General features: G+C 44.2%; 1 protein-coding gene across 1 annotated transcript in view; it reads left to right on the top strand.

The window, feature by feature from the left end:
* The window catches only part of LOC139574647 (protocadherin-11 X-linked-like), a 320987-nt gene extending 310004 nt beyond the window's left edge, over positions 1–10983 (top strand). Inside the window, exon 7 of the mRNA XM_071399405.1 lies at positions 1087–10983. Coding sequence (XP_071255506.1) covers positions 1087–1532 — 446 coding nt within the window. The 3' untranslated portion in view covers positions 1533–10983. The remainder of the gene's footprint in view (positions 1–1086) is intronic.
* The last annotated feature ends 13898 nt before the right edge of the window (positions 10984–24881 follow it).

A 24881-nucleotide genomic window follows, 5' to 3' on the forward strand; every position in this document is an offset into this window, starting at 1 on the left:
GTCACTTCTAACAGGTTGACATTTACAGGTCACCTTCAGTCACTTCTAACAGGTTGACATTTACAGGTCACCTTCAGTCACATCTAACAGGTTGACATTTACAGGTCACCTTCAGATAGAATTCTAACAGGTTGACATTTACAGGTCACCTTCAGATAGACTTCTAACAGGTTGACATTTACAGGTCACCTTCAGATAGACTTCTAACAGGTTGACATTTACAGGTCACCTTCAGTCACTTCTAACAGGTTGACATTTACAGGTCACCTTCAGTCACTTCTAACAGGTTGACATTTACAGGTCACCTTCAGTCACATCTAACAGGTTGACATTTACAGGTCACCTTCAGATAGACTAACAGGTTGACATTTACAGGTCACCTTCAGTCACATCTAACAGGTTGACATTTACAGGTCACCTTCAGTCACATCTAACAGGTTGACATTTACAGGTCACCTTCAGTCACATCTAACAGGTTTACATTTACAGGTCACCTTCAGGTAGACTTCTAACAGGTTGACATTTACAGGTCACCTTCAGTCACTTCTAACAGGTTGACATTTACAGGTCACCTTCAGTCACATCTAACAGGTTGACATTTACAGGTCACCTTCAGATAGACTTCTAACAGGTTGACATTTACAGGTCACCTTCAGATAGACTTCTAACAGGTTGACATTTACAGGTCACCTTCAGTCACATCTAACAGGTTGACATTTACAGGTCACCTTCAGTCACATCTAACAGGTTGACATTTACAGGTCACCTTCAGAAAGACTTCTAACAGGTTGACATTTACAGGTCACCTTCAGTCACTTCTAACAGGTTGACATTTACAGGTCACCTTCAGATAGACTTCTAACAGGTTGACATTTACAGGTCACCTTCAGTCACATCTAACAGGTTAACATTTACAGGTCACCTTCAGATAGACTTCTAACAGGTTGACATTTACAGGTCACCTTCAGTCACATCTAACAGGTTGACATTTACAGGTCACCTTCAGATAGACTTCTAACAGGTTATCATTCTTTTCTTGTCTTTTTCATATTTTATTCTCTTTTGTTTATTGTCTTTGTGCTGCAGCCATAGTGGAGGTGAACCTGGCCAAAGCCCTGGCGGAAGCCTCGGAGACGTGCACCCAGGAATGTCTGATCCTGGGCCACTCCGACAGCTGCTGGATGCCCCCCTCCCTGGTGACCCAGTTCCAGTCTCCTTCCAACACGGGTACCCTGCCTACTCTGCCCTCCTTTGGCTTCCAGCACCAGCAGAGCTCCCCATGGGCCAGAGGAGCCAAGGCGGATGGGCGTCAGTGCCATACCCTGGGCAGGTCTGTGCCCAAAGACGATCTGGCTAAAGGGATGAACCGGCCGCAGTTCTACAACACTCTGGAAAGACACTGCAGCAGCAAGAGTAAGGAGTCTGACCCCATCAAGGTCATCCCTCTGGCCAGCTTTTCCTCGTCTTCGTCAGGCCAGCAGACCCCAGCCAACGGAGGATCCTCTGCCTTCTTACATGAGCATCAGCTGTAAGGGACCAGAGTAACACCAACCAGTTTGTCTAATGTATCTTTATGTATATTTAACATCAGCTGTACGGGGCTGTAAGGGGACAGAGTAACACCAACCAGTTTGTCTAATGTATATTGATGTATATTTAACATCAGCTGTACGGGGCTCTAAGGGGACAGAGTAACACCAACCAGTTTGTCTAATGTATCTTTATGTATATTTAACATCAGCTGTACGGGGCTGTAAGGGGACAGAGTAACACCAACCAGTTTGTCTAATGTATATTGATGTATATTTAACATCAGCTGTAAGTGGCTGTAAGGGGACAGAGTAACACCAACCAGTTTGTCTAATGTATCTTTATGTATATTTAACATCAGCTGTACGGGGCTGTAAGGGGACAGAGTAACACCAACCAGTTTGTCTAATGTATCTTTATGTATATTTAACATCAGCTGTACGGGGCTGTAAGGGGACAGAGTAACACCAACCAGTTTGTCTAATGTATATTGATGTATATTTAACATCAGCTGTAAGTGGCTGTAAGGGGACAGAGTAACACCAACCAGTTTGTCTAATGTATCTTTATGTATATTTAACATCAGCTGTACGGGGCTGTAAGGGGACAGAGTAACACCAACCAGTTTGTCTAATGTATCTTGATGGTTTCTGATTTGTATGTGAACATGGAATGTGGAGGAAGGGACAAAACTGTTCCTCACTCTCCACAATGTTATTCCTCACTCTCCACAATGTTATTCCTCACTCTCCACAATGTTGTTCCTCAATCTCCACAATGTTATTCCTCACTCTCCACAATGTTATTCCTCACTCTCCACAATGTTATTCCTCACTCTCCACAATGTTGTTCCTCACTCTCCACAATGTTGTTCCTCACTCTCCACAATGTTGTTCCTCACTCTCCACAATGTTGTTCCTCAGTCTCCACAATGTTGTTCCTCACTTTCCACAATGTTGTTCCTCAGTCTCCACAATGTTGTTCCTCACTCTCCACAATGTTGTTCCTCAGTCTCCACAATGTTATTCCTCAGTCTCCACAATGTTATTCCTCAGTCTCCACAATATTGTTCCTCAGTCTCCACAATATTGCACAGAAGTGGATCTGACAATGGCTGTAATCATAAAATGTATGAATGACAGACTTGTTTGAAGTAAAGCCTAGCTAAATATGTGTTCAAATGTAATCCATGTCCACTATATAAATGGTAGTCCTATACCAAAGTAGATCCACAACAGAAACAAAATATATAAAACGTCATCATTTAAGTTTGGTAGAGATTTTTGCTGATCAGTAATCAACATTTCTTTTTGGACCACTATGCGTATTGGAGCCAGCTCAGCGGAACCCTCCTACACCCAATTTACTTAGCGATAAACGAAACGTAAACACACAATATAACTTGTGAACCCAAGGTGAATGGTGTATATGTCCAATCTCTGGTGAAATATTACTTAGAGTATCCAGCAAGACATTCAGCTCCAACTGATGATCCAAGGTACCTTTTCTCTTGCCTGAATATGTTTATAGAATCCCGTCTTGTTCAGGGGTCTGCAGACACATACCTAAGACTCAATGGACCCCAAAAAAAATTCACTCCGTGTTGTGCTCACACTTTATATAAACATACAGCACAGGGTCGTCCCCCATGATATGACCAACACTGTTTCTCTTCAGACGTTTCTTGTATGGCGAGTTGTGATGCCTTTGACACCCCTTTTCCTGCCCTCTATTGCAAACCTACTCATTTTCTACATGATCTTCCTCACCTAATAACAACCTATTCATTTTCAACATGATCTTCCCCACCTAATAACAACCTATTCATTTTTCTACATTATCTTCCCCACCTAATAACAACCTATTCATTTTCAACATGATCTTCCCCTGTAATAACACCTACTAATTTTACTACATTATCGTTCCCCTGTAATAACAAACTGCTAATTTCCAAAATTATCTTACCCACCTAATAACAACATACTCATATTTCTACATTATCTTTCCCCTGTAATAACACACTACTAATTTCAGCATTATCTTACCCACCCAATAAGAAGCTACTCATTTACAACATTATCCTACCCACCTAATAACAACCTATTCATTTGCTACATGATCTTTCCCACCTAATAACAACCTATTCATTTTCAACATGATCTTCCCCACCTAATAACAACCTATTCATTTGCTACATGATCTTTCCCGTGTAATAAGAACCTAGACATTTTCTACATTATCTCCATAGAAGAAGCCTTGAACAGCACAGACAGAGGTTCCATGCAATGAGCTATAACTTTTCTGTCCTTTGTATTTTTCCACCATTATTTCACTTCACTTATCTTCCTTTCATATAATTTAACATGTATTGTACGCATCGTAAATGAGGGCTATGGAGACAATTAAGAATATCTCCCAATAGTCTAATTACTTTGAGCTGTAATCTCCACAGTGAGTATTAGCCGTGGTTGACAGCTCTGTGGTAGTTGTCTAGTCTCACTGAAACATAATGTATTTCTAGTAGTCGGGTAATGAAAAGGTGTAGACATATACAGTCTGGACGCAAATAGCTCTTTATTTGCTTTAATTTGTGCCCCTATCTCATCAGGATAGTAACCACTATAATGAGAGTTTCTGTATCAAATATTCAAGCACCTTAAACTCGAAGGCTAAATTTACCATATTCACATATTGACATACACCCTTTTTTTAAATGCTTTCTCCTACGTCTGATCCACTGTGTCTTTGATGTTACCATATGGCCATAGTTGCAAGGGTGTTCATTCTAGATAACCAGTGACTGTCATGGATTCGGCAAACATTGCATGACCATCACCAGTTAACATATTTCAATTAAATGTGTCCTCTAGAGGCTTGTGAAAGAAACAGGACATGTTTAGGGTACCATTCTCCCTGGAGGGTCAGACAGTAACAGGATATGTTTAGGGTACCATTCTCCCTGGAGGGTTAGACAGTAACATGTTTACGGTACCATTCTCCCTGGAGGGTTAGACAGTAACATGTTTACGGTACCATTCTCCCTGGAGGGTTAGACAGTAACATGTTTAGGGTACCATTCTCCCTGGAGGGTTAGACAGTAACAGGACATGTTTAGGGTACCATTCTCCCTGGAGGGTTAGACGGTAACAGGATATGTTTAGGGTACCATTCTCCCTGGAGGGTCAGACAGTAACAGGATATGTTTAGGGTACCATTCTCCCTGGAGGGTTAGACAGTAACATGTTTAGGGTACCATTCTCCCTGGAGGGTTAGACAGTAACAGGACATGTTTAGGGTACCATTCTCCCTGGAGGGTTAGACAGTAACAGGATATGTTTAGGGTACCATTCTCCCTGGAGGGTTAGACAGTAACAGGACATGTTTAGGGTACCATTCTCCCTGGAGGGTTAGACAGTAACAGGATATGTTTAGGGTACCATTCTCCCTGGAGGGTTAGACAGTAACAGGACATGTTTAGGGTACCATTCTCCCTGGAGGGTTAGACAGTAACATGTTTAGGGTACCATTCTCCCTGGAGGGTTAGACAGTAACAGGACATGTTTAGGGCACCATTCTCCCTGGAGGGTTAGACAGTAACAGGACATGTTTAGGGTACCATTCTCCCTGGAGGGTTAGACAGTAACATGTTTAGGGTACCATTCTCCCTGGAGGGTTAGACAGTAACAGGACATGTTTAGGGTACCATTCTCCCTGGAGGGTTAGACAGTAACAGGATATGTTTAGGGTACCATTCTCCCTGGAGGGTTAGACGGTAACAGGATATGTTTAGGGTACCATTCTCCCTGGAGGGTTAGACAGTAACAGGACACGTTTAGGGTACCATTCTCCCTGGAGGGTTAGACAGTAACAGGATATGTTTAGGGTACCATTCTCCCTGGAGGGTTAGACAGTAACAGGACACGTTTAGGGTACCATTCTCCCTGGAGGGTTAGACAGTAACAGGATATGTTTAGGGTACCATTCTCCCTGGAGGGTTAGACAGTAACAGGACACGTTTAGGGTACCATTCTCCCTGGAGGGTTAGACAGTAACAGGACACGTTTAGGGTACCATTCTCCCTGGAGGGTTAGACAGTAACAGGACATGTTTAGGGTACCATTCTCCCTGGAGGGTTAGATGGTAACAGGATATGTTTAGGGTACCATTCTCCCTGGAGGGTTAGACTGTAACAGGACATGTTTAGGGAACCATTCTCCCTGGAGGGTTAGACAGTAACAGGACATGTTTAGGGTACCATTCTCCCTGGAGGGTCAGACAGTAACAGGATATGTTTAGGGTACCATTCTCCCTGGAGGGTTAGACGGTAACAGGATATGTTTAGGGTACCATTCTCCCTGGAGGGTTAGACAGTAACAGGATATGTTTAGGGTACCATTCTCCCTGGAGGGTTAGACAGTAACAGGACATGTTTAGGGTACCATTCTCCCTGGAGGGTAAGACAGTAACAGGATATGTTTAGGGTACCATTCTCCCTGGAGGGTTAGACAGTAACAGGACATGTTTAGGGTACCATTCTCCCTGGAGGGTTAGACAGTAACATGTTTAGGGTACCATTCTCCCTGGAGGGTTAAACAGTAACAGGACATGTTTAGGGTACCATTCTCCCTGGAGGGTTAGACAGTAACAGGACATGTTTAGGGTACCATTCTCCCTGGAGGGTTAGACAGTAACAGGACATGTTTAGGGTACCATTCTCCCTGGAGGGTTAGACGGTAACAGGATATGTTTAGGGTACCATTCTCCCTGGAGGGTTAGACAGTAACAGGATATGTTTAGGGTACCATTCTCCCTGGAGGGTTAGACAGTAACAGGACATGTTTAGGGTACCATTCTCCCTGGAGGGTTAGACAGTAACAGGATATGTTTAGGGTACCATTCTCCCTGGAGGGTTAGACAGTAACATGTTTAGGGTACCATTCTCCCTGGAGGGTTAGACAGTAACATGTTTAGGGTACCATTCTCCCTGGAGGGTTAGACAGTAACAGGACATGTTTAGGGTACCATTCTCCCTGGAGGGTTAGACAGTAACAGGACATGTTTAGGGTACCATTCTCCCTGGAGGGTTAGACAGTAACAGGACATGTTTAGGGTACCATTCTCCCTGGAGGGTTAGACAGTAACAGGATATGTTTAGGGTACCATTCTCCCTGGAGGGTTAGATGGTAACAGGATATGTTTAGGGTACCATTCTCCCTGGAGGGTTAGACTGTAACAGGACATGTTTAGGGTACCATTCTCCCTGGAGGGTTAGACAGTAACAGGATATGTTTAGGGTACCATTCTCCCTGGAGGGTTAGACGGTAACAGGATATGTTTAGGGTACCATTCTCCCTGGAGGGTCAGACAGTAACAGGACATGTTTAGGGTACCATTCTCCCTGGAGGGTTAGACGGTAACAGGATATGTTTAGGGTACCATTCTCCCTGGAGGGTCAGACAGTAACAGGATATGTTTAGGGTACCATTCTCCCTGGAGGGTTAGACGGTAACAGGATATGTTTAGGGTACCATTCTCCCTGGAGGGTTAGACAGTAACAGGATATGTTTAGGGTACCATTCTCCCTGGAGGGTTAGACAGTAACAGGATATGTTTAGGGTACCATTCTCCCTGGAGGGTTAGACAGTAACAGGATATGTTTAGGGTACCATTCTCCCTGGAGGGTTAGACAGTAAAATGTGTCTGCGCTTGGTTGAGACTCTGCTTGCATTCAGATTACACTTTGGGTCAGGTATCCATCAGTGTAGAAATGCATTAGCGAAGCCGGCGATTGTGAAATTACATGTGTCATAAGAGTGTTATGTAGAAGTGTCAAGGCCAGGGTCAATTTCATCTCACCTCTGGTCAATTTAAGGAAATGTATTGAATTTGTATTAATGAATTGAATAAATCCTGTTCGTTGAACATGGTTAACCTACTGCCCACCCTAGTCCCAATCATGAATTGGATATCAATTCCTTTTTTTGCGGAATAATGTTTTCTTTCTATGTCATCCTGAAACAGCTGGTCGCTGCAGTTAAATGTTAAACACATTTGTCTTTCATCAAAGACAACAAATACAGACGGGACGGAGTACGCTGACATATGCAAATATATCACAAAGCACTTGCTTCCTTCAGACAGTGAACACAGGCCTGCAATGTGTGACGTGTGATTCAATAACATTCCAACTGCATATGCTGTAAAACGATGATATTGACACTAAACAACGACTGAAACACACAAAATCACACAATATACTTACAGTATATATACTGAACAAAAATATAAACGCAACATGTAAAATGTTGGTCCCATATTTCCTGAGCTGAAATCAAAAGGTCCCTGAAATGTTCCATACGCACAAAAAGCTAATTTCTCTCAAATTTATGGCACAAATTAGTTTACATCCCTGTTAGTGAGCATTTCTCCTTCGCCAAGATAATCCATCCACTTGACAGGTGTGGCATATCAAGAAGCCGATTAAACAGCATGATCATTACACAGGTGAACCTTGTGCTGGGGAGGCCACTCTAAAAGGCCCCTCTAAAATGTACAGTTTTGTCACACAACACAATGCCACAGATGTCTCAAGTTTTGAGGGACCGTGCAATTGGCATGCTGACTGCAGGAATGTCCACCAGAGTTGATGCCAGAAAATGTAATGGTAATTTCTCTACCATAAGCCGCATCCAACGTCATTTTAGAGAATTTGGCATTATGTCCAACCACAGAACACGTGTAACCATGCCAGCCCAGGACCTCCACATCCAGCTTCTTCAAAAGCAGGATCATCTGAGACCCACCACCCAGACAGCTGATGAAACTGTGGGTTTGCACAACCAAAGAATTTGTGCACAAACTGTCAGAAACCATCTCAGGGAAGCTCATCTGTGTGCTCATCGTCCTCACCAGGGTCTTGACCTTACTGCAGTTTGGCTTCGTAACCAACTTCAGTGGGCAAATGATCACCTTCGATGGCTACTGGCACACTAGAGATACACTAGCTCTTCATGGATGAATCCCGCTTTAAACCGTACTGGGCAGATGGCAGACAGCGTGTATGGCGTCGTGTGAGCGAGAGGTTTGCTGATGTCAACATTGTGATCAGAGTGCCCCATGGTTGTGGTGGGGTAATGGTATGGGCATGAATAAGCTATGGACAACGAACACAATTGCATTTTATCGATGGCAATTTGAATAAACAGATATACCGTGATGAGATATCCTGTGGCCCGTTCATCACCTCATGTTTTAGCATGATAATGCACAGCCCCATGTCGCAAGGATCTGTACACAATTCCTGGAAGCTGAAAATGTCCCAGTTCTTCCATGGCCTGCGTACTCACCAGACATGTCACCCATTGAGCATGTTTGGGATGCTCAGTATTGACGTGTACGACAGCGTGTTCCAAATTCCCACCAATATCCAGAAACTTCACACAGCCATTGAAGAGGAGTGGGGACAACATTCCACAGGCCACAATCAACAGCCTGATCAACTGTATGCAAAGGAGACGTGTCGCGCTGCATGAGGAAAATGGTAGTCACACCAGATACAGACTGGTTTTCTGATTCACTCCCCTACCATATTTTTTAAGGTTTCTGTGACCAACAGATGCATATCTGTATTCCCAGTCATGTGAAATCCATAGATTAGGATGTAATGAATTCATTTAAATTGACTGATTTCCGTGTATGAACTGTAAATCAGTAAAAACGTTGAAATTGTTGCATGTTGCGTTGATAGTTTTGTTCAGTGTACATATTATATACATAGATGCCTCTGTTTCACGCTCATACAGAGCAACACAGATGGATAGAATGTTCTTATGTCAATATTGATCACACAAAACAGTTAGGGGATAGGTAATGCTTGAGACTTAAAATGTTTCATTATATCACTGTCATCGAGAGCCAAAATAATCAACACTACTTTCAGAAGAGAACCTGAAAGTTTAATGAATTACCATCAACAACACCTACGGCTCCATATTGCCCTACGTTGGGAATGACAAACAGATAACAAAGGCTGATTCCCAAATGGCACCCTATTCCCTATTTAGTGCACTACATTTAACCAGGGCCCATAGGGCTCTAGTCAAAAGTAGTGCACTATGTAGGGAATAGGGTGCCATTTGACATACACATAAATTATTGTACGTTTCTTTAAAAAACTGTTTAGGCAATGTAGAACAATAAATAGGATATAATTTTCAATATTCAAAAAAACAGGTGGCATTTTTGTTATTTTGTTATTTGGAATTCCCCATTTGTTTGCTCATCCATGATTTAGAGTTACAGATGTCTGCATTTGTTTAAAAAAAATGGAATGCAGTTTAACGATAAATGTGTCTTTTAGGAGGGGGTGATCACTTTACGTCAGTTTCGCTTTGTGCCAAAGGGTTTCACATATGAACCAAAAAAAGGAAGACAGTGAGATAAACTTCCAGAGAAGTTAAATGATTAGTAGAGAGTCATGTGCGTTGTTTTCCTCCTCTAGTATTTTTTTTCTACTTTTCTAAAAATCCAGCTCCCCGATCGCCGTAACCATAGTGATAGAAACAACGTCACCCGTCAGTTTTTTTACAAAAATAAAAGTTTTTTTAATTTATAAAATAATTTAATTGGGATGTTATCTTGCATCATCATCATCTGCATGTGGGCCATTTGTACCTGTTTTTTATCACTAGTTTGCTATGCTACTAAGTTGTTTTAACATGTATCAGGTGGATTTGTGTTTTCATGTGGCCATCATCGACCAATTGTGTTGTTATAACCTTATATCCCTTTTGAGGCAATTAACAGTACGTGGCTAACAAACACAAAAAAAATATCTATTTCAAACATGTAATGAATATGAGGCATGTACACACAAAATGAATATCACATCACCTTTGTGATTTTTTTTTTTTTTAATATTGTACAGAACCTTTGAGAATAATTGACACGGTGGCATCCAACAAGATTGGTTTATATATTGTTGAGTAAAAGTTTAATCACCTGAATTCAGTCATGAAAAAAGAGAAACAAAAGCAAATTAAATGTAAAACAATGAGACGACAATCTCTGCTGTAACGTAAATGGCTACATATGCATATATTGGTGAGTGTGTGTGTGTGTGTGTGTGCAGCGAGTGTGTGTGTGCGCATTTTTGTGTGTACGTGTATGTATACTGGCATGAACCTTGCCAGAATATTTTATGTACACACGTATCTTGTATAAAATCTATATATGAAATACCTGCTATATAATATATATGCTTGTAAATTAGTCATTGGTGGGTATAGGTTCAAGGTTGCTTGGAGAGGAAGCTTAAATGTTTGCCAGCAGTATAGTATTGATCAACTCTGTGTTGTCATGCCTTTGTAAAATATCCCATCAAAATCTAAGAAAAAATGACCTTCCAGACATGTAATTTTACTTGAACCATTAAATATTGAATCGTCAAAGTAAGTTCGGACTACTCTTGAGTTTCTTTCTGCTGTATTGGACGAATCTATTGCATATATCGTTAACAGGAACCTCTAACACCAACTACAATATCTTCAAGATGTTACAGGGGTTTCTGGTGGCACGAATAACGTAACACTTTTCCCAGAGCTCCGCCAAGTTGTGACAAACTTTATTTAATAATTTAGAGCACAGTTTCATTTATTGTTTAATTAATTTCACTTTACTAAGTATTGTTGACATAGTTTCATATCTCGTTGCTCTTCCGAACGGTAATAATGGCAGTGAATTGCTGAATGGAAGATTGCTAACGTAGGCCGCAGCAAAGCCTTGGATTTTCCTAACGATTTACCAACTGGAGAGACGGGCATTTTTGTCCGCTCCTGACACAGTTTCGTTTGCCTTGGTCGGTAGAATGTCCGAAGCACGGTTTTTCATCTCGTTTCGCTTCATAACAGTGAAAAAAAGGGATATAATCGCTGTAAACGCGACTTGATATAAGAAGCCCGCATTCAGCTACCGAACCTTCGTCAGCAAGCTAGCACAGTCGCTAATTGAGTAAACGGTCATGTTTCTGTTATTTAAAACGTTAGTCTAGTCTACAACTTTACTTCTATTGCTGAGCTTAATTTCCCGAAACATAATCTGACTCTTCACTTTTCTACAAATCCCAGAAATGGCCGATAAAAAGAAACACTCACTCTAAAAGAGACCCTCCCAAAGGAGGCCCCATTCAAGCCCCAGGCTTGCCTAGGCGAGCAACCCCGCCAAGCAACTCGCCAGGGCGGGAGGAGGACAGCGATGGCCAAGACTCTGCCCTTAGTTTGAGAAAGTTCACAGAAGCTTTGGATTGGCTCAAAAGAGACATATATGATAAACTTGACACGGAAATTGACACTCCCCACAACTTTCCACTCAGAAATGTAATTAAGGAAGAACTGAAATCAGCTATAGCTGCACTACAGGCAACAATGACTACACAGAGTATTACCATACATAAACTAGAGCACTCTGCTGTGTCTTACAATGACGATCTAACCACCCTTCAGGCCACAGTGAATTTGCTCTCATCTGATGTTAAAGCACTTTTTTTTTTAAATACATGAAGGACGTCAACGCCGCCACAACATACGCCTGGTGGGCATTGCTGAAGGTCTGGAGGGGGCCTGCCCACAGACTTTGTTTCCCAACTATTTCAGGACATGCTTAACCTTGAAGAAATATCCTTCTTAGACCGTGCCTATAGGTCACTGCAAGTTTGACCAAGAGAGGAAGACTCCCCATTGACCTTCGTTATTAGAATGCATTACTACCACGTCCGGGACACATTACCCTTTACAGTACCGAGGCAAGAGACCATGTCCATTTTCCCAGACTTCACTGCCTCCGTGGCCAAGAAACGAGAGGCGTAAGGTAACGCAAAGCGGCTTCTGCACAACTGTCCGGGAGTCAAGTTTGGCCTCTTCTTCTCAACCGAGTTCAGGATCACACTACCAAGCGGAGCTCTTAACAAGTTCAACAACCTGACTGCTGCAAATGATTTTATCAACAAGAACTTGAAGGAAACTGCTCTCCCAGACTGACCGGAGCAACGACATGGTTATTTAGCCTATCTGCTGTGCAGTGTTTGACAGGTAAAGTCCAACACATGTAGCCTACTTCAGTGGAGTGTTCGATAGGTAAAGCCCAACACATGTAGTCTACTGCAGTGCAGTGTTTGATAGGTAAGGCCCGACACATGTAGTCTACTGCAGTGCAGTGTTTGATAGGTAAGGCCCGACACATGTAGCCTACTGCAGTGCAGCGTTTGATAGGTAAGGCCCGACACATGTGGTCTACTGCAGTGGCGCATTCGATAGGTAAGGCCCGACACATGTAGTCTACTGCAGTGCAGTATTTGATAGGTAAGGCCCGACACATGTAGTCTACTGCAGTGCAGTGTTTGATAGGTAAGGCCCGACACATGTAGCCTACTGCAGTGCAGCGTTTGATAGGTAAGGCCCGACACATGTGGTCTACTGCAGTGGAGCATTCGATAGGTAAGGCCCGACACATGTAGTCTACTGCAGTGCAGTGTTTGATAGGTAAGGCCCGACACATATAGTCGACTGCAGTGCAGTGTTTGATAGGTAAGGCCCGACACATGTAGTCGACTGCAGTGCAGTGTTTGATAGGTAAGGCCCGACACATGTAGTCGACTGCAGTGCAGTGTTTGATAGGTAAGGCCCGACACATGTAGTCGACTGCAGTGCAGTGTTTGATAGGTAAGGCCCGACAAATGTAGTCGACTGCAGTGCAGTGTTTGATAGGTAAGGCCCGACACATGTAGCCTACTGCAGTGCAGTGTTTGATAGGTAAGGCCCGACACATGTAGTCGACTGCAGTGCAGTGTTTGATAGGTAAGGCCCGACACATGTAGTCGACTGCAGTGCAGTGTTTGATAGGTAAGGCCCGACAAATGTAGTCGACTGCAGTGCAGTGTTTGATAGGTAAGGCCCGACACATGTAGCCTACTGCAGTGCAGTGTTTGATAGGTAAGGCCCGACACATGTAGTCGACTGCAGTGCAGTGTTTGATAGGTAAGGCCCGACACATGTAGCCTACTGCAGTGCAGTGTTTGATAGGTAAGGCCCGACACATGTAGTCTACTGCAGTGCAGTGTTTGATAGGTAAGGCCCGACACATGTAGTCGACTGCAGTGCAGTGTTTGATAGGTAAGGCCCGACACATGTAGTCGACTGCAGTGCAGTGTTTGATAGGTAAGGCCCGACACATGTAGTCGACTGCAGTGCAGTGTTTGATAGGTAAGGCCCGACACATGTAGTCGACTGCAGTGCAGTGTTTGATAGGTAAGGCCCGACACATGTAGTCGACTGCAGTGCAGTGTTTGATAGGTAAGGCCCGACACATGTAGCCTACTGCAGTACAGTGTTTGATAGGTAAGGCCCGACACATGTAGCCTACTGCAGTGCAGTGTTTGATAGGTAAGGCCCGACACATGTAGTCGACTGCAGTGCAGTGTTTGATAGGTAAGGCCCGACACATGTAGCCTACTGCAGTGCAGTGTTTGATAGGTAAGGCCCGACACATGTAGCCTACTGCAGTGCAGTGTTTGATAGGTAAGGCCCGACACATGTAGCCTACTGCAGTGCAGTGTTTGATAGGTAAGGCCCGACACATGTAGTCGACTGCAGTGCAGTGTTTGATAGGTAAGGCCCGACACATGTAGCCTACTGCAGTGCAGTGTTTGATAGGTAAGGCCCGACACATGTAGCCTACTGCAGTGCAGTGTTTGATAGGTAAGGCCCGACACATGTAGCCTACTGCAGTGCAGTGTTTGATAGGTAAGGCCCGACACATGTAGCCTACTGCAGTGCAGTGTTTGATAGGTAAGGCCCGACACATGTAGCCTACTGCAGTGCAGTGTTTGATAGGTAAGGCCCGACACATGTAGTCTACTGCAGTGCAGTGTTTGATAGGTAAGGCCCGACACATGTAGCCTACTGCAGTGCAGTGTTTGATAGGTAAGGCCCGACACATGTAGCCTACTGCAGTGCAGTGTTTGATAGGTAAGGCCCGACACATGTAGCCTACTGCAGTGCAGTGTTTGATAGGTAAGGCCCGACACATGTAGCCTACTGCAGTGCAGTGTTTGATAGGTAAGGCCCGACTCATGTAGCCTACTGCAGTGCAGTGTTTGATAGGTAAGGCCCGACACATGTAGCCTACTGCAGTGCAGTGTTTGATAGGTAAGGCCCGACACATGTAGCCTACTGCAGTGCAGTGTTTGATAGGTAAGGCCCGACACATGTAGCCTACTGCAGTGCAGTGTTTGATAGGTAAGGCCCGACACATGTAGCCTACTGCAGTGCAGTGTTTGATAGGTAAGGCCCGACACATGTAGCCTACTGCAGTGCAGTGTTTGATAGGTAAGGCCCGACACATGTAGCCTACTGCAGTGCAGTGTTTGATAGGTAAGGCCCGACACATGTAGCCTACTGCAGTGCAGTGTTTGATAGGTAAGGCCCGACACATGTAGCCTACTGCAGTGCAGTGTTTGATAGGTAAGGCCCGACACATGTAGTCGACTGCAGTGCAGTGTTTGATAGGTAAGGCCCGACACATGTAGCCTACTGCAGTGCAGTGTTTGATAGGTAAGGCCCGACACATGTAGCCTACTGCAGTGCAGTGTTTGATAGGTAAGGCCCGACACATGTAGTCGACTGCAGTGCAGTGTTTGATAGGTAAGGCCCGACACATGTAGCCTACTGCAGTGCAGTGTTTGATAGGTAAGGCCCGACACATGTAGCCTACTGCAGTGCAGTGTTTGATAGGTAAGGCCCGACACATGTAGTCGACTGCAGTGCAGTGTTTGATAGGTAAGGCCCGACACATGTAGCCTACTGCAGTGCAGTGTTTGATAGGTAAGGCCCGACACATGTAGCCTACTGCAGTGCAGTGTTTGATAGGTAAGGCCCGACACATGTAGCCTACTGCAGTGCAGCGTTTGATAGGTAAGGCCCGACACATGTAGCCTACTGCAGTGCAGTGTTTGATAGGTAAGGCCCGACACATGTAGCCTACTGCAGTGCAGTGTTTGATAGGTAAGGCCCGACACATGTAGCCTACTGCAGTGCAGTGTTTGATAGGTAAGGCCCGACACATGTAGCCTACTGCAGTGCAGTGTTTGATAGGTAAGGCCCGACACATGTAGCCTACTGCAGTGCAGTGTTTGATAGGTAAGGCCCGACACATGTAGCCTACTGCAGTGCAGTGTTTGATAGGTAAGGCCCGACACATGTAGCCTACTGCAGTGCAGTGTTTGATAGGTAAGGCCCGACACATGTAGCCTACTGCAGTGCAGTGTTTGATAGGTAAGGCTCGACACATGTAGCCTACTGCAGTGCAGTGTTTGATAGGTAAGGCCCGACACATGTAGCCTACTGCAGTGCAGTGTTTGATAGGTAAGGCCCGACACATGTAGTCGACTGCAGTGCAGTGTTTGATAGGTAAGGCCCGACACATGTAGTCGACTGCAGTGCAGTGTTTGATAGGTAAGGCCCGACACATGTAGCCTACTGCAGTGCAGTGTTTGATAGGTAAGGCCCGACACATGTAGCCTACTGCAGTGCAGTGTTTGATAGGTAAGGCCCGACACATGTAGTCTACTGCAGTGCAGTGTTTGATAGGTAAGGCCCGACACATGTAGCCTACTGCAGTGCAGTGTTTGATAGGTAAGGCCCGACACATGTAGTCTACTGCAGTGCAGTGTTTGATAGGTAAGGCCCGACACATGTAGCCTACTGCAGTGCAGTGTTTGATAGGTAAGGCCCGACACATGTAGTCTACTGCAGTGCAGTGTTTGATAAGTAAGGCCCGACACATGTAGCCTACTGCAGTGCAGTGTTTGATAGGTAAGGCCCGACACATGTAGCCTACTGCAGTGCAGTGTTTGATAGGTAAGGCCCGACACATGTAGCCTACTGCAGTGCAGTGTTTGATAGGTAAGGCCCGACACATGTAGCCTACTGCAGTGCAGTGTTTGATAGGTAAGGCCCGACACATGTAGTCTACTGCAGTGCAGTGTTTGATAGGTAAGGCCCGACACATGTAGCCTACTGCAGTGCAGTGTTTGATAGGTAAGGCCCGACACATGTAGCCTACTGCAGTGCAGTGTTTGATAGGTAAGGCCCGACACATGTAGCCTACTGCAGTGCAGTGTTTGATAGGTAAGGCCCGACACATGTAGCCTACTGCAGTGCAGTGTTTGATAGGTAAGGCCCGACACATGTAGCCTACTGCAGTGCAGTGTTTGATAGGTAAGGCCCGACACATGTAGCCTACTGCAGTGCAGTGTTTGATAGGTAAGGCCCGACACATGTAGCCTACTGCAGTGCAGTGTTTGATAGGTAAGGCCCGACACATGTAGCCTACTGCAGTGCAGTGTTTGATAGGTAAGGCCCGACACATGTAGCCTACTGCAGTGCAGTGTTTGATAGGTAAGGCCCGACACATGTAGCCTACTGCAGTGCAGTGTTTGATAGGTAAGGCCCGACACATGTAGCCTACTGCAGTGCAGTGTTTGATAGGTAAGGCCCGACACATGTAGTCTACTGCAGTGCAGTGTTTGATAGGTAAGGCCCGACACATGTAGCCTACTGCAGTGCAGTGTTTGATAGGTAAGGCCCAACACATGTAGCCTACTGCAGTGCAGTGTTTGATAGGTAAGGCCCGACACATGTAGCCTACTGCAGTGCAGTGTTTGATAGGTAAGGCCCGACACATGTAGCCTACTGCAGTGCAGTGTTTGATAGGTAAGGCCCGACACATGTAGTCTACTGCAGTGCAGTGTTTGATAGGTAAGGCCCGACACATGTAGCCTACTGCAGTGCAGTGTTTGATAGGTAAGGCCCGACACATGTAGCCTAATGCAGTGCAGTGTTTGATAGGTAAGGCCCGACACATGTAGTCTACTGCAGTGCAGTGTTTGATAGGTAAGGCCCGACACATGTAGCCTACTGCAGTGCAGTGTTTGATAGGTAAGGCCCGACACATGTAGCCTACTGCAGTGCAGTGTTTGATAGGTAAGGCCCGACACATGTAGCCTACTGCAGTGCAGTGTTTGATAGGTAAGGCCCGACACATGTAGCCTACTGCAGTGCAGTGTTTGATAGGTAAGGCCCGACACATGTAGTCTACTGCAGTGCAGTGTTTGATAGGTAAGGCCCGACACATGTAGCCTACTGCAGTGCAGTGTTTGATAGGTAAGGCCCGACACATGTAGCCTACTGCAGTGCAGTGTTTGATAGGTAAGGCCCGACACATGTAGCCTACTGCAGTGCAGCGTTTGATAGGTAAGGCCCGACACATGTAGCCTACTGCAGTGCAGTGTTTGATAGGTAAGGCCCGACACATGTAGCCTACTGCAGTGCAGTGTTTGATAGGTAAGGCCCGACACATGTAGCCTACTGCAGTGCAGTGTTTGATAGGTAAGGCCCGACACATGTAGCCTACTGCAGTGCAGTGTTTGATAGGTAAGGCCCGACACATGTAGTCTACTGCAGTGCAGTGTTTGATAGGTAAGGCCCGACACATGTAGCCTACTGCAGTGCAGTGTTTGATAGGTAAGGCCCGACACATGTGGTCGACTGCAGTGCCTCCGTTTTTTTCATTTGCATTATATGTTTTCCTCATTGTTGGCTGAAATAATAAGCCTCAATTCATATAATATACAGTATATATTTACTTTTTAGTTATTTTGTCATTTTTTTCTATGTAGGCTTGTGGAACAGGTTTCCTTTTGTTTTATTCGAGACCATAAGCTGTCATGCTGCCTATGTTATTTGATTTAACACCCTGATGTCACTTTACTTGGCACTATTGGTAAACTGTGCTTCAATTTTTTTATATATATATATATATATATTTTCTTCTCTTATAATAGAATTGTCACAACGCTCCACTTGGTAAGAGTTCAGCCTAGCTGATGGAAGCACTATGTTTCCTGGAGAGTATCTATGAGCTCCTAGAGGGGGATGTGCTCATCTTGTTTGGGAAGACGCTTCAGCGGGTGGGAGGAAGTTCAACAGTTTTTATGTTTTATTTTTTCTCGTATGTCAGAATGAATAACACCCACGCAGACTATTTCCCTCTCTTCAGAGGCACCAGACAGGGGTGTCCAATGTCTCCCTTGCTTTTTGCCATCGCCATCGAGCCCCTCGCTATTGAATTTAGATCCAACCCACATATAACGGGAGGTTTCAGAGGAAACATCGAACAAATGGTCTCACTTTAGGCTGATGACTTGCCTCTCTGTATCTCAAACCCCAATGTATCCTTACCCACTGTGCCATCTGTTTCTTAATGTGTTTGACCTAATCTCTGGTTACAAGTTAAATCTGAATAAGAGCGAGATTTTTCCTTTATATGCGCCAGCTGGCAACTACCCATTACAGACATTGCCTTTCAGAATAGTTCTCAACAAATTTACATACCTGGGGGTGCATGTCACGGACAAATTTGATAACCTTTTTTAAGGCTAATTTTACTCCTCTCCTTACTCTGTTGGAGAAAGATTTTTAGCGATGGTGACTACACCACCCTATCATTAGCTGGTCTAATTCGTTTTGTTAAAATGAAAACCCTTCCTAAATTCTGCTACCTCTTTCAATGTATACCTATTTTTATTCCCAAATTTTCCTCAAACTCTATAGGATTATCTGACTTCATCTGGAATAAAAACAATCCAAGGATCCTCAAGGTTTTCCTGCAAAGGCCTAAACCCTCAGGGGGTATGGCCCTACCTAATTTCCAGTTCTATTATTGGGCTGACAACTTCCTTGTAATTCAGTACTGGATCCGTGCAGATACTACACATATAATGCCAGCATGGTTGAAGATGTTATAATCTATGCATAGTCACTTTAATAACTCTACCTATATGTACACGTTACCTCAATTACCTTGACTAACCGGTGCCCCCCGCACATTGACTCTGTACCGGTACCTCTTGTATATAGCCTCACTTGTTATTTTACTGCTGCTCTTTAATTATTAGTTATTTTTATTTCTTTTTTTATAGGTATTTTTCTTAGAACTGCATTGTTCGTTAAGGGCTTGTAAGTAATCATTTCACTGTAAGGTCTACACCTGTTGTATTCATGTGACAAATAAGATTTGATTTGATTTGATAGAATCTTCCTCGTGTATGCCATCCTCACTAGCTGCTTTGTCACATTTCCCTATTTATTCTGCTACTTCAAGTTATACCAAAAACATTTGAGTAAAAACCACTCTCAAGATCTGGAACCAGTTTAGACGTCACTATGGTTCGCAAACATTTTCATTAAGGGCCCCTCTACTCAGATATCACATTTTCATTAAGGGCCCCGCTACTCAGATATCACATTTTCATTAAGGGCCCCGCTACTCAGATATCACATTTTCATTAAGGGCCCCTCTGCTTAGATATCACATTTTCATTAAGGGCCCCTCTACTCAGATATCACATTTTCATTAAGGGCCCCTCTACTCAGATATCACATTTTCATTAAGGGCCCCTCTACTCAGATATCACATTTTCATTAAGGGCCCCTCTACTCAGATATCACATTTTCATTAAGGGCCCCTTTACTCAGATATCACATTTTCATTAAGGGCCCCTCTACTCAGATATCACATTTTCATTAAGGGCCCCTCTACTCAGATATCACATTTTCATTAAGGGCCCCTCTACTCAGATATCACATTTTCATTAAGGGCCCCTCTACTCAGATATCACATTTTCATTAAGGGCCCCTCTACTCAAATATCACATTTTCATTAAGGGCCCCTCTACTCAGATATCACATTTTCATTAAGGGCCCCTCTACTCAGATATCACATTTTCATTAAGGGCCCCTCTACTCAGATATCACATTTTCATTAAGGGCCCCTCTACTCAGATATCACATTTTCATTAAGGGCCCCGCTACTCAGATATCACATTTTCATTAAGGGCCCCTCTACTCAGATATCACATTTTCATTAAGGGCCCCGCTACTCAGATATCACATTTTCATTAAGAGCCCCTCTACTCAGATATCACATTTTCTATCCATCCCTAGTAGATGGAACCTTCTCCATGTGGTTCAGCCTCGGCATCAAATCATACAATGATTTTTTTTTATATTGACGATACGTTTGCTTCGTTCCAACAACTCTCAGCTAAATTCCACTAATGCATTTTTCACACCATCCCCAACAGTAAAAGGTATTACTTCCTTATAGCTAGGATCAAATGTACTCTTTTTACAATCGTTCATTCAAAGCTATTAAAAATGTATGAGAAGGTGAGATCTAGGTGATGAGTTTACTGATGCCACATGGATATGATATATTCTGTACCTTGTCCACTGGTTTTATCCAATGCAAAATCCTCCAACGCACTCACTGAACGAAACTCAGGCTCTCTAAGATCTATCCTGATGTCCATGTAACAGTTTAACTTTACGTCCGTCCCCTCGCCCATACCCGGGCTCGAACCAGGGACCCTCTGCACACATCAACAACAGTCACCCACGAAGCATCGTTACCTATCGCTCCACAAAAACCGCGGCCCTTGCAGTGCAAGGGGAACCACTACTTCAAGGTCTCAGAGCAAGTGACGTCACCGATTGAAAGGCTATTAGCGCGCACCACCGCTAACTAGCTAGCCATTTCACATCCGTTACATCCACCCTGTTTGTGACATGTGTCGCCAAGCTCCTGCTTCATTAATACATATGTTTTGGTCCTGCTCTTCTCTACATCACTATTGGTCTGCCATCTTTGATACCATATCTAAAGTATTACAAGTGACTTTTGCCCCTACTACCATAACACCATTATTTAATACCTGATAACATAACACTACCAAAATATACATCTGACTTTGTAGCCTTTGTGAGTTTGTTGGCAAAAAGGTTGATTTTACTTCCGTGGAAATCGTCCTCTCCGCCCCCTCTCATTTTGTGTGGAATAAAGATGTTTTACACTTTAGTAAATTGGAGAAGATAAAATATAATCTACGGGGTTCTTCTGATGAATTCTACCGAATCTGGCAACCTTTCTTTACATATGTAGAGACACTGCAGTTTCCCTCTACTCTACATTAACCTGCCTACCTAGGCGTTGATTTTTAATTCATAGATCTACCTTTGTGAGTGTTTAACATTAGCCTTTCTATTTATTATATTTTTTTCTATTCGTTTTTTGAAGACTGGACATATTTTATTTGTGTACTTTGTTGTTTCCTATGTACGTTTTGGTTGGGAAAGTATTATTTTGGAATTGTATATTTTCGTATGGGCATTTGCATTCCTACATCGTTCAAAAAGCATGTTCCTATGGTATGTAGAATGTTTACGGAGCTAAGAAATCCTGTTTTGTTGCTGTCTTTGAAGCTAAACAACCATGTTTTGTTACTGTGTATGAAGCTAAGCAACGATGTTTTGTTACTGTGTATGCTAACCAACCCAAACACAGTACCTGGGGCTGCAGCAGTACTACAGTTAAATACCCCTGGGCCAAACACAGTACCCGGGGCTGCAACAGTACTACAGTTAAATACCCCTGGGCCAAACACAGTACCTGGGGCTGCAGCAGTACTACAGTTAAATACCCCTGGGCCAAACACAGTACCCGGGGCTGCAGCAGTACTACAGTTAAATACCCCTGGGCCAAACACAGTACCCGGGGCTGCAGCAGTACTACAGTTAAATACCCCTGGGCCAAACACAGTACCTGGAGCTGCAACAGTACTACAGTTAAATACCCCTGGGCCAAACACAGGACCTGGGGCTGCAGCAGTACTACAGTTAAATACCCCTGGGCCAAACACAGTACCCGGGGCTGCAGCAGTACTACAGTTAAATACCCCTGGGCCAAACACAGGACCCGGGGCTGCAGCAGTACTACAGTTAAATACCCCTGGGCCAAACACAGTACCCGAGGCTGCAGCAGTACTACAGTTAAATACCCCTGGGCCAAACACAGTACCCGAGGCTGCAGCAGTACTACAGTTAAATACCCCTGGGCCAAACACAGTACCTGGGGCTGCAGCAGTACTACAGTTAAATACCCCTGGGCCAAACACAGTACCTGGGGCTGCAACAGTACTACAGTTAAATACCCCTGGGCCAAACACAGTACCTGGAGCTGCAACAGTACTACAGTTAAATACACCCTGGGCCAAACACAGTACCCGAGGCTGCAGCAGTACTACAGTTAAATACCCCTGGGCCAAACACAGTACCCGAGGCTGCAGCAGTACTACAGTTAAATACCCCTGGGCCAAACACAGGACCCGGGGCTGCAGCAGTACTACAGTTAAATACCCCTGGGCCAAACACAGTACCTGGAGACACTTTGGTTCAATGCTCTACTGCTTTACTACTGTGATATCAATACAAAGGGACCAGAGGCGAGGTATCTGGCAGTGTATCTCCATCACGTGCTCCGTGAGGGGAACTACGTTTCTGAAGGGCTCTATTCAGTCCGTATGGCGGAAGTTCACCGTTACACCGCGATTGAAATTTAAAGGCAATGTTTCCTGCGTTGTTGTCATAGTAGCATGTATTGCATGATGGTATACGTTATGGACAGGAAAGGAACATGTACATTACATGTAAAGAATCCTAGCATACTGGGTGTACAGCATTACAGCAGATGGCCAATCCCCAGATGACCAATCTAGAGATGTCTGCATAGCATTAAAATCACAACAATACAATCATGTACATACAGTGCTTGTTAACAGCAATATTATAAAAGTGGTTGATGTCCGAGTAAATGTACATGCCTGTGGTGTACACTGTACAACACTTTGTCCCAAATTACACCTTATTCCCTGGACAGAACACTAATGTTGACCAGGGCCAATAAATGATCTGCCAACAAGCTAAATTGGTTCTCATCCGGCATGGGAGAGCACTGGGTGAACATATAGAGATTGTCAAACAGTACACTCATTTCAAATTGTAATTAAACTGGCCATCAGGTACCTTGAGGCTGTTTAGTCAACAGCAGGCTACTAATTACTAGGAGATGACCTTTGGAATAATATGTGGTGAATTATTCATATTTGGGGGGGGGGATTGCTTCCAAGACAGACCGATGATGTCCAGGGGACACTACAGTGTAAACAGACGTAGAAATGTCGGGAAAGGGGTTCAAAGAGTTCCAAAGATTCCAATCCCACTTGTCCACCAATCACCATCCCCATCTCTATCATTCCAATTCCACAGCTCCACCAATCACCATCACCATCTCCATCATTCATATCCCACAGCTCCACCAATCACCATCCCCATCTCTATCATTCCAATTCCACAGCTCCACCAATCACCATCACCATCTCCATCATTCATATCCCACAGCTCCACCAATCACCATCACCGTCTCCATCATTCCAATCCCACAGCTCCACCAATCACCATCACCGTCATTCCAATCCCACAGCTCCACCAATCACCATCACCGTCTCCATCATTCATATCCCACAGCTCCACCAATCACCATCACCGTCTCCATCATTCATATCCCACAGCTCCACCAATCACCATCACCCTCTCCATCATTCCAATCCCACAGCTCCACCAATCACCATCACCATCATTCCAATCCCACAGCTCCACCAATCACCATCACCATCTCCATCATTCCAATTCCAAAACAAAATGACGGCATATGCATAATAATAAAGGGTTTGATGGGGGAACAAATATAAGATTGTACAATTAAGGTTGAGAGAGATAATATGAATGGTACTCTGGAGTGGAGAGAGATGTTACCAATCAGAGGAAATCAAACAACCCTAGAGTGTCCCAAATGTGGCCCCTGTTCCCTAAATAGTGCCCTGGGCCCTGGTCACAAGTAGTGCACTTTAATAGGGAATAGGGTGCCATTTGAGACGTAGTCATACAGTTTATGTAAAGGACTGCAGACCATCCTCCCAGAGAGGATTATAGAGCCCATAACCCACCGCTGTGGTTGTCGACATCTTCATCACCTCACTGCAATACACTCGAGTCTGCTAGTCTGTCAACAACACATACGCTATAAATACACAAGTATGTGAGCACCCCCTCAAATTTGTGGATGAGGCTATTTCAGCCACACCCGTTGCTGACAGGTGTGTAAAATTGAGCACACAGACCATGGAATCTCCATAGACAAAAACATTGGCAGTAGAATGGCCTTACTGAAGAGCTCCGTGACTTTCAACGTGGCACCGTCGTAGGATGACACCTTTCCAACAAGTCAGTTTGTCAAATTTGTGCCACGCTAGAGCTGCCCCAGTCAACTGTAAGTGCTGCTGTTGCGAAGTGGAAATGTCCAGGAGCAACAACGGCTCAGCCGCAAAGTGGTAGGCCAAACAAGCT

This window comes from Salvelinus alpinus, chromosome 4 (genome assembly GCF_045679555.1).
Source record: "Salvelinus alpinus chromosome 4, SLU_Salpinus.1, whole genome shotgun sequence".
In the NCBI taxonomy this organism is placed as follows: Eukaryota; Metazoa; Chordata; class Actinopteri; order Salmoniformes; family Salmonidae; genus Salvelinus; species Salvelinus alpinus.